The sequence below is a fragment of the Sinocyclocheilus anshuiensis genome, unplaced genomic scaffold (genome assembly GCF_001515605.1).
Source record: "Sinocyclocheilus anshuiensis isolate Anshui unplaced genomic scaffold, SAMN03320099.WGS_v1.1 scaffold385, whole genome shotgun sequence".
NCBI classification, from domain to species: Eukaryota; Metazoa; Chordata; class Actinopteri; order Cypriniformes; family Cyprinidae; genus Sinocyclocheilus; species Sinocyclocheilus anshuiensis.
This window is the reverse complement of record NW_015539876.1, coordinates 1,458,657-1,470,235: the sequence shown is the minus strand read 5'-3', so window position 1 is coordinate 1,470,235 and position 11,579 is coordinate 1,458,657. Positions and strand designations below refer to the sequence as shown.

At 38.8% G+C, this 11,579-nt stretch overlaps 1 protein-coding gene across 1 annotated transcript in view; it reads right to left on the bottom strand.

Annotated features, from left to right (window-relative positions):
• Positions 1–11,579, bottom strand: part of LOC107685312 (BMP/retinoic acid-inducible neural-specific protein 3-like) — a 32,072-nt gene that overhangs the window by 7,302 nt on the left and 13,191 nt on the right. The window contains exons 4-5 of the mRNA XM_016481863.1: positions 4,148–4,338; positions 2,718–2,908 (exon numbers count right to left, since the gene is read on the bottom strand). Coding sequence (XP_016337349.1) covers positions 2,718–2,908; positions 4,148–4,338 — 382 coding nt within the window. The remainder of the gene's footprint in view (positions 1–2,717; positions 2,909–4,147; positions 4,339–11,579) is intronic.

Sequence of the window (11,579 nt, the reverse complement as noted above, 5' to 3'; positions counted from 1 at the left end):
ACATTGTAACCACACCATGAGAATCATGTGAGCTCATGGTGACATCATTGTGAGATCAAATTGTTGACTGGGTCAGGAGATATTAGCCACCAAGTTTAGAAGCTTTTCTCCAATTTCACAGCTGGACAAATACCTCAGCTTCAGCATTTCTTTTTGAAAGCACCATTAGACAAGTCTACACATCCAGATTTTTCATGGATGGTCTCGCACAGCCAGAGTTTTGACCTGCAGCAAAATTGTGGTCCTCAGTGCAGTTTACTTTGGTTATGAACAACTGAATGACCAATATGCTGTGTTCAAACAAACAAAAACAGACCAGAAAAAAAATATCAAAAAAGTGGTGCGGGGGTCTCAAAGAACTGGACAGAATAGGGCATGTCAGCTGAGACTAGCATGGAGGGTTTTGCTTGAAAAATGTTACTTATAACAGAACACAACACTCAATTCTCTGCAAAAGAGTTGGCGTTGTCTCCCTGCGGTTACAATTCTGACGCGATGTGTGTTTCCGAAGGTATCGTGGCTGTAAATTCAATTCTGGCTTGGCTTAAAGCTGATCTGGTATGAAGAAATTGTCAAATCATGAGCAAAATGATCCCGCCGATTGTAGAATGGCTCGGGTTTTCACGCATTAGACAAACAACCTGACCAAAACCACAAAGGTGGGATGAAGCCTGATTTTGTAAAGAGCTTCGCTCCAGTGTTTTCCTCTCACAGTCCCAGCACACCGCCACACTAATAAGCTTTTCCTATGAAAGGAAATAGCAAAATTTCCCCTCCACAGCGCCCAGTGGGGGGAGCTAGAAACCTCATTCTGTACTCCAGCTCTTTTTAATCTGGAATTCATATGGAGGAACATTTGCCTCAGTCTGTCCCGTGAAATGTAGACATGGGTCAACGGCCTGTGGAAATGATGCATGTGTCAGAGGCCCCTGCTGCTTCTGCGATTCATTCTCTTGCGCTGTTGGAGCTGCACCGTCCTGCCTGGCAGGCTGCTTCCGTCACTCACAGGCTCTTTTGCTTTTCTCACCAGCAATAGACAAACACAGCCTTGACACCTGAGATCTGCCCTCCCAACTGTAATAAAACCGTCTAAGCACTGCAGCAGTTGTGTGCTGAGGGAAAGCGCTGTTGTATATAATGGGATGGGGAGGGATCATCAAAGTGTGGACTGGAATATATGTGTCAAACTGTGTGCTGCTGTGACAGAATAAATGTCTGTTTGGGGGATTTGTACAGCTTTGTGTGACCAATTTTAATGGCTGTCAGCAAAAGTGTAACAGCTACTTCAAATAGTGCATTGACTGAATCCCTAATTGTGACAAATATGAAGCACAAAGTGTTTTGGCTATTAAAATTAGTTTGAGTTGATCTGTGAGGATTAAAGAGAAATATTAAGAAAGTAAGGAATGGCATATGGCAAACATGATATTAAGACATTCTAAAGAAAAATATATTAAAAATGGGATGTTTTGTTCTGTGTCACCATACATTAGGCTGTCAAGGTGCAAAACAGCAAGATTGTGGAGATACACTATGTTTTTGTTGCTGTTTGATTTTTGATACTTCCCCAAATTAAAGGTTTAGTTCACACCAAAATGAAAATTCTGTCATTAATTACTCACCCTCATGTTGTTCCAAGCCCGTAAGACCTTCGTTCATCTTCGGAACACGAATTAAGATATGTTTGATTAAATGTGAGAGCTCTCAGACCCTGCATAGACAGCAACGCAACTGTAATGTTCCCAGGTCCAGAAACGTAGTAAGGACATCGGTAAAACAGTCCATGTGACATCAGTGGCTCAACTTCAGTTTTGCGAAGCTACGAGAATACTTTTTGAGCGCAAAGAAAACAAAAATAACAATTTATTTAACAATTCTTCTCCCCCGAGTTATGTCTTCCGCCATTTTGGAGAGTACCCAAGAGCATAATCAACGTAATCAGCGTTGTTTACGTTCGGAGGAGAAAGCGCGCGCATGAACGTAATCTGCATAATCAGCATTGTTTACGCTTAGGGGAAAGCGTGCGTATGTGTTGTGATACTCTCCAAAATGGCAGAAGACGTAACTTGGGGGAGAAGAATTGTTGAATAAATTATATTATTTTTGTTTTCTTTGCGCTCAAAAAGTATTCTCATAGCTTCGCAAAACTGAAGTTGAGCCACTGATGTCACATGGACTGTTTGTTTTACCGATGTCCTTACTACGTTTCTGGACCTGGGAACATTACAGTTGCATTGCTGTCTATGCAGAGTCTGAGAGCTCTCACGTTTCATCAAAAATATCTTAATTTGTGTTCCGAAAATGAACGAAGGTCTTATAGGTTTGGAACGACATGAGTGAAAGTGAAAGTGAAAGTGAAAGTGAGGGTGAGTAATTAATGACAGAATTTTCATTTTTGGGTGAACTATCCCTTTAAGCTTTTATATATATAAACAACCACATTTTTTTATTACTCAGCATAATAGGCCATTCATAAATCTCATTCTTGAACAACATGTACAACCAGAGCTAGTTTTATTTTCTCACAATGCAGAACCTTTCATATATATCGGTGAATGGATATCTCTAGATACCCACTCACAGCATATGACACTTTTCATAGCAGGATAATGGCAACAGGGATAGTGAAAAAAAATTAACTTTGTTATACCAAACATGATTATTCTTGAGGAGTTGAAAGGAGGACGCTGTGGGCTCTGACTTGACTAATGACATACCTTGATGGCAGTGGAAGCAATTTGGATGTGATGCAGTTTTCGCAGAGTACTCTCCCTGTCTATGAAATAGGAGGCAGCCAGCTGGTGCAGGGCCTCCAGAGTCACAGCCGTGCTGTTACTGGTGTAGTCGCTCGCCTCTGCTTTCTTACTCAACTTCCTCTTGTCCACAAATATAGTCAGAGCCTCCTCTCCTAGCGGAAACAAAAGAGACCATGCTTATTGATGTAGAAATGTTTTACTGTAAGAACTGATGTATTCTGTGCACCTGCAGAATGTATTAAGGATTCTGATGAAAGCAGTTTTATATAAGATTGATAACAATTACAGTAAAAATACTGATTTTCTGATTAACCATGATCATCATTTGAACAATCTTTTATTATTTCGTTATGTTGATTCTTAAGATTCCAAGATACATTTTTTTCCCTGACTATTTTCAGTGGCTGTGTATGTAATGTCATGTATCAAGTTTCAGTGTTTCCATAATCAGGAAATCAGGTTTTCAGGAATGGAGACTCCTGTTGAATCTTCAGCAAAATAAACAATATTTTATCTGAGATAGAAATCCGAGTTCGCTGAACTGAATGTCTGTACCGAATGCAATCAAAATTTGAACAAACAAATTACTCTCAGTGAATCAAAAACATACAAACATCTTATCCAGTGTAGCCTGATTCCCAAAACAAGTTACTCTAATCAGCTGGTTATTTTAATGAATAGTTCAAAAAGACGAGTTACCGGTTTAGCACGAAACCCTGACCTTCACAATTTAATGTTAGCAGAATCAACATTATAACTGTTTTATAAATAAACTGGAATCGAATCGAGAGCATGTAAAGCAGAACTTAATCAGGAAATCTGTATCAATATCCAGCCTTATCAGGTAAAGCAGATCAGTGTGACAGTTTATACTTATACTGTAAATGCTCTGAAACTCGCTCTGACAGTTTGTATTCCAGGCAGATCTGCTGCAAAGCCAAGACTTGCATCTCCATTTTCATGCTCTAACCTTACACAATATTGCTTGTTTTCCAGAACAGTGAAGGCCACATCAGTTGTTTACAGCCTATACTTTTGCATTACGTGAAGTAACTTGTAAGCACAGGCTGCTCCGAGTTTGAGAACTGAGCGAAATAATGCTTGTAGATTTCTGAAAGGCAACCCATCCTGGACATGTTGCCATCTGTTTACACCTGCCTCCCCCTTACAACCACACAGTGGAACAAGTAATACATTATGCAGCAAAGCATGTCACAAGTGATTTTCCTTGGCTTGATAGAGTGGAAATTGAGATGTAAATATGCATGAGATCTATCTGTGTTTCTTCTGCATAAACAACACAAGTTGGTTTTCAAGTTCGCTCACAGTAGGTATTATGACCTTTGTGCAAAACCACCATGAGGATGTTTCACAGGAATATATTTTTCTACCTCCTAGTGTAGCTGACAGTAGAAAATGGGTCCCATATTTCTTGATCAGGTTGTCAGTAATTAGCTGGGCAGTGGGCCTTCGTCCCAGGAATCGAATGTTTCTTATAAATTCCGGGGTGAGAGGCAAAGGGGAGTTCAGGAAATCCCGTCGCTCTACAGCCAAGTTATTCACTTTCCACCGGCCAAATTCCCTGCATGAGAAAAACAGAGACAGTAAACAGGCCTGTCCCTAATGATCTTTTTTCATTAACATTTCTCAACTGTTTTGGACCTGATAGAAGGAGGCCTGCGGGGCAACCAACGCTCCTGCCAAGCTACATCTCTAGCCTCAGGTTCTCAGAGCATGTTTCATTTGGGGGATGAATACCATGCGTAGGGAGCTGCCTTCGAATGTGCAGCTGACAGGTGCTATGCACAATAAACACTTTGTGACAGAAATCTGCCCCAACAGAAAGACTCATAGAAGTCCGCCCTGTGGTGACAACCAATACCTTTCATAAAAGTGGGGAGGAGAAAGAAAGCTAAATGAAAAAAAAATAAAATAAAATACCACCACAAAGCCCTGGAATCCTTCAAAGCTAAAAACAGAGAAACAATGCTCCAGGCTTTGTTGACTCATGCATTTTTGCAATTTTTGCTCCTCCTAGGCTTCCTCCACAGCACCACATGACATATAGTTGACAATATATCATACATATGAAAAAAATTAATGTTTCTAAATCTATAGGAATGGTATTTATATAATCAGATACAAATGTCAGTCAGATACAAATGAACAGCTGACATATGAAAGTCTAAATACACTCTCAGACAAAAGGTACAAAACTGTCACTGAGCCGGTTCCCTGCTAATATGTACACTTTAGGTGCTAATATGTATTTGTGTTTAGTAGGGATGCACCGAAATGAAAATTACAGGCCAAAACCAAAAATTCTGGTTGCACTTGGCCGAAAACCTAAACTGAAAATGCTTTGTAATAATTATTTATTTTCTTTATTAAATAATATAAAGTAATTTTTAGAGCCCGACCGATATGGGTTTTTTTGGGGTGGAACTGGAATCATGGCGGAATATCATGTGAAGTCCACTTCGCAGGGCACTTGCGGTCGAATAAGAATAAGAAACCTCCTTACTGAAGTGAGAGTGTTGACTGGTGTCACTATCTTGCGAACGCGCCGGCGGATCTGCTCCAAATTCGGGGGATCCCTTCAGATTGAGGAGCCCTCTCGAACGCCACCCTCCACGCGTCAGTAGCCCCCCGGGATCGCTTGATCGGTCGGCGCCGGACGGGCTATCCACGCGGGGGTGGTCTCATTGGAAAGAGGGCCTCGAGACGTACACTCGATTCGCGTTCGAGAGGGTTCCTCGAGCTGAAGGGATCCCCCAAATTTGGTGCGGATTCGCCACGCCGTTATGTAGATATGGCCGTTCAAAGTTTCGATGGTTTTCCATAGACTTAAGCTTTAAAGCGTTTCATCCAGGTCGCCAGTAGCAAACAATGGAGCGCGCTCTGCTGGACAAACTAAGTAATTACACCATTTCAAGCATTTTATCTGCATTATATGTTCTGTAAAAAAAAAATTTCATATCGGCGGCATATTCGCAGATACCGATATATCGGCGACAGGCTCATATCGGCCGATAATATTGGCAAAACGATATATCGGTCGGGCTCTAGTAATTTTGTAAGACTTTTTAATTTAACTCATTAATTTGAATTATACTGAATATAAAAAAAAAAACACAAGTCAATAAAATAACCACACTTTTATTGAAAGTAACACAATAAAATTGGACAGAAAATATATTAATATTAAAGTTGTCATATTATGCGATTTTATGTTTTCCTTTGTCTTTGGAGTGTTAAAAGCTGTTTGTGCATACAGAAGATCCGTAAAGTCACAAAGATTAAAATCTCAAACCCAAAGAGATATTCTTTATAAAAGTGAACGCTCAATAACGCTTACCTAAAAACGCCTCATTCAAACACGCCCCCACATATCTACGTCACTCTGTGGGAAGATTTGCATAACACCGCCCAAATGTATATGCAAAGAAAGAAGGCGTAACTTTTATTCTCGCTGTAGTATTGTTGCCGTCGCCGCCATGTCGTGGAGATGCTGCGAAAGTCAAACTACTTTGTTTGGTCTTCCAAAAGAGGACACAACTAGAAATCAGTGGTTAAGTTTTATTTACAACACTGTTGCAGAACAGTACAACCCAAATATTCGAGTGTGTGCAGCGCATTTTATGGAGGAAAGTTTCCTGAACCTGGTAAGGGGCATAACATTTCCGTCAAACGCTGAGGTATTCAGCCAATCACAACACAAGATAGCTGGCCAATCAGAGCACACACTTTTCAGAACGATGATCTTTGTAAAATTCAGTGAGTTTCAGAATGGCAGGGCATAGAGGAGAAACAATAGTGTACAGTATGTGGAAAATCATTTTTAACCTGAAACATGTTGCATTACACCAAATACACAAAATAATGTTCTTTTTAGCAACGTCACATGACCCCTTTAAATATCAATATATTATTTTTATTCAATTCTATGCAACAGACAGATACAGATTTTTTTTTGGACTAATTTTCCAAATAATGTATAGTCCTACAAAGCTATTATTATCAGACATAGGCAGATTTAGTGAATTGGGGCCCCAGACAAAATATAGGAATGGGGTCCTATACATTTGCATTCATTTGTCTAGATCAGGGGTGGGCAAACTTGGCCCTTCCAGGCCACTTTCCTTCAGAGGTTAGCTCCAACCCTAATCAAACACACCTGAACCAGCTAATCATTGTCTTCAAGACTACTAGAAGGCTACAGGCAGGTGAGTCATATCAGGGTTGGATCAAATCTCTGCAGGAAAGTGGCCTGGAAGGGCAAAGTTTGCCCATCACTGGTCTAGATCAACCTTGAGGTACCTTTTTTTGTTGTGATGCTATGGTGCCCCATAGTTGCTTCTAATGTTTCTAAATGTTTCATGTACATGTTATAATGGCTTTCTTTCATGTTGTAGACCACGAAATAGCAATTGATTTAGAGGTGAGATATGGGTTTTCACAAAAACAAAATAAATTATGAAATAATAAACCTCACAACTGAGCCTTTAAAACATTTTTTTAAGAAAAGGGATGAGTCAGAAGTATACTTTATTATATTAATTTAAAACGGGGTTATATGGGTGGATTTTCGCCTTGATCTGAACAAAAACTGCAGACGGGATTATTGAAAATGCACATTCATTCAAGACACTTTTGGAACGACAGATATATAGCAGTTTCCCCAGTAACAGCTGTCTTTTTTTTTCAGATAAAATGAAAATGCCATCGAAACGTTTCTGAAGACAGTCGGTTCCCTTCAGAGATTCATTCATATAAAAACTTGAATCAGTGAGAATGAAAAAAAGTGTGAAGAAATATAGCCTATGTCGACGAGGAAAGTCTACTGATGATGAGTTACCAGCATAAAGGGCTGTCTAATTCTAAACTTTAAAATACATTTATTTTACAAATTTAAAACTTTAGCTGGGTATTTTTAATGTATAGACATACAATAGAGCACCAAGTCACCCTTTAAAGTAGAAATTAATTGTTAGAAAAATAGCATGTGGGCTTATAAACTGGAACTGAGTAGTTGACATAAACACCGCCTAGTAGACCAATGGATCTTCCTTAGAACAAAATACTAAAAGCATTTGTGCCATTTATTGCAAGATGAGTAGCTGATGAAGCAATTAAAATACTTTATAATCAGCCCCGACAGAAACTATTTTGTTTCTTAAGCGAAGGTCAAGACTAATGCTCTTCTTTGTCTTACCTGCAGCAACTCACAATGCATACAAAAATAACAAATTTAATTCATGCAGTAACAGGCAATTAAGTATTTAGGCCTTTTCTCTCTATAATTCTTTCAACTTCCGGTCCTTATTTTAAGCTCTGCGTTATGCAATTATGCATACGCTAAAATAGGTACATGCCTCTACAAAAGGCATTGGCACAATCTCACACTCAATACATCTCAAAACACCCTCCAATCACTGCACGCCTCTCTTCTATAAGAGCCTGTCCTCTCAGTTAGCCGAGAAATAGTGAGTAACCTCATGCACAGGTGATGGATGGAGCTGGGGTGGTCTTCTGAAAGGGGATCTATCACATTAAATCAGGAGTAATGACAGAGGCCTCCCGACCCATATGTTTGATTGATTAATTCCAGCAAACACCCTTAATTCCATCTGCTGTTTTGCAATTCATAAGGGGCAAAAGTGATAGAATTATGTCGAAATTATGTCACAAAAACACACATTATTAATGTATGGTCGAAGCTGTTGTTGGATTTATGTCAGAATATAATTTTCGGTAATTTCATAAACTACACCCTCAGCTGCTGTAAAACACAGTAATATTGCATTTGGCATGTGCTATACCAACAACTGGGATGATGATTGCTTACTTGAAGTTAGATGATTTATCTCAATTTCAAGCCACTTTTTAAACTGGACAGTTCTTTGGGAGCTGTGATGAGCTAGTCTTCAGGAGTTCAAAGGTTCCCCACAAAGAGGAAAGTAAAGACGGAAAATCCTCCCTGTCATTCTTTTTCCCATCACAGCTGAGCACGATAAGCTTGGATTGTCTTATCAGGTGAGGCTTTGTGTGAGAGTAGTTTAAAGGCTTCTCTAGGAAGCACTCTATGGGACTTCTGCTGTGCTATATGAAATGCTCATTACGACCGTAGTCATCATCAGTCTTCACAACAGCACTGAATGTGCACTGAAACCGACTTTCGGTGCTTTGTTTCTCAGCTTTTTATTGCAGAACAAAAAGTACTCAAGGCGTTTGTCATAAGCTTTTATCTCTCCCTTTAAGATATGTATTAAAACGATTATTTGAATATCATACAGAAGGAAGTGGCCCTAAAAAGAGAAAACTTTAAATAAGGGCAGCTGTCACCATAAAACGAAATAGCATTTTATGAAATGACCTTTTGCAAGCAATTTCAAACTGATTTTCCCACTTACATTATTAAGATTGCGAGAGAGAGAGAGAATTGTCTTAGTCTGTGAACACATCAGCATCTCTGGAAACTATCCCGTGGCAGTGGTTCAGTAAAGCAGTTGGTATATTTGGAGCCCGTCTTTGAATATTATGACATGGCATTTCCCCAATATTCTACAAAGTGAAATCTCCCGAATAAAATAAGCACTATTTCCAACAAAGAGCTCATTAAAATTATTTCAAATTCAATCAAGAAGAAAGTGGAGAATTGAAGGAGGGATGAGATGGTGCACTTTCATTACCCAGATGACAGTGTTACACACCACTGTAAGTAGGAGGAGAACCACTTCTGGTAATTCATCTTCTACCTGTCATTGCGGATTATTTGAATTGAGCAAGGTAACAAAGCTGTGCTTGAAGGAGAAAAAGCTATCCAATATAATATTGCCACTTTTAATCTCTCTAGGTCTGCTACATGCATACGTTGTTTGTTATTGGCAAGAAAATACACTGAAAAAGAGATTGTTTGAGTAAAAGGCTCCAGGCTGTGCAACATATTACAAAGAATCTGCATTAGCATTAAAAGATGTGATCTGATCTAAGGATATCACAAACACAATATGAGATTTTTCATAAAGAAAGCAAGCTGAATTTATCATATTTTTCATGTATTATGCACATATATCACACTCAAAAGAACAAGCAATTGATATCCAAAACAACATAACTATTAGGTACTTACTTTAAAAACGTATAAATGATCTGTTTGTAGGGCTGTGTATCACCAGCAAAGTCACGATACGATACATATCACGATACAGATGTCACAATACGATACATATCACAATACGGGACTGCATTGAATTTCACCTCAGAAGAGTTTAGTAAAACAGCTGTTTATTAAACACTGCATACTATAGTGCCATTTCTAACTATTGGCAGAGCAGGCAGTTGACCTCTGCATTATGAAGGGCCTCCATAACTGTACCACAGTAGCCTACAATATAGGTAATGGCATATGTTTCATGTTTACATTGGGCACTCCCCACCAGGTACAATATTCTGATTGTTTGCATCTTGTTTTTAAGCCCATAAATAATAATGTACTCGTTCTAATAAATTTATATTGTAATGTACTCATTCTAATATATTAAAAAATCATATTTACATTGCTGGTAGGTTATCATTGCACAAATTAACACACTCCCTACGTTTAAAAAACTAAAAATTAGAAGATTTCTAAACTAATGAGCTGTCTTCACTGTATCTAACGCACACACGCTCATTCACTCACACAGAACACGCTGCGGCCGCACTCAGACATTCAAGAACAAACTTTTTAGCGCTGCCCTGCAATTTTATCAAGTAAATAGCTTAATCGCTCAAGATCTACATTAACTTTCTCAACAAGGAGCTGGTAGCATCATTGTTTCTAAAGGAATTAAAGACACAGCTTCACTGTTAATAGAGAAACGCGGCAAAACGGTGGTAATTCATACATACACAGCCTCTAATTAAAGCCACAGCTTCACTGTTAATAGAGAAACGCGGCAAAACGGTGGTAATTCATACATACACCACCTCTCTCTCTCTCTCTCTCTCTCATAAATGAACACTTGATGAATTACACTTTTCTGAGAATAGAATATTGAAGTGGAGATCGCTAAACTGCAAGCTAACCAGTGTTTTCAGAAAGCAAGCACGTTTATCCTCAGTGGAGAGAGAGCGCGTGCACATGGTTGCTAGGTTGACAAAGATATGTAGCACGCTTAGCAGATATTTCCGTATTGCGCAAGTGGGAAGTACTGTTTTGGGGATTACGTCTCTTTATATCAGGCAACCCCGGTTGTGTTCCTCTGCGGCCAGATTAAACCTTGTTGTAGCCTATATATTATGCTCTATTCATTATTTTTTAGAAACCTTGCACTTTTCTACTCCGTTTTAAACGTTGTTCTTGTATTCAAATTAAGCGTGGTCCACTGCTGCACATGTGCCACAATATCGATACTGGGACAGTTGTATCGATACTCGTATCGTCAAATCTCTGTGACGATACATCGATGTATCGAACACAGCACTATCTGTTTGCATGTGTTTTTTTGGAGTATCATATTGTACATTTACATTTACATCTTAGTACATTTATATTTATTTAAATAGCAGATGCTTTTAACCAAATTGACTTAGAAATTAGGAATACAAGCAATTTCTCATTAAGAGTCAATAACACAAGCCTGATGTATCATATTTGATACGCACATTTTAAACCACTTGTTCTAAAAATGATGTATGTGTGAAGTAAACCAAAGTTTCTTTAGTCCAGTTAATGTTCATCTTGAAATATTACTAACAATATAAAAGTTGTTTTTGTGTTTACTTTATAAAAATCAGTAGATTTCACATCAAAAAGCCACATGTAATGACCTGAAGAGG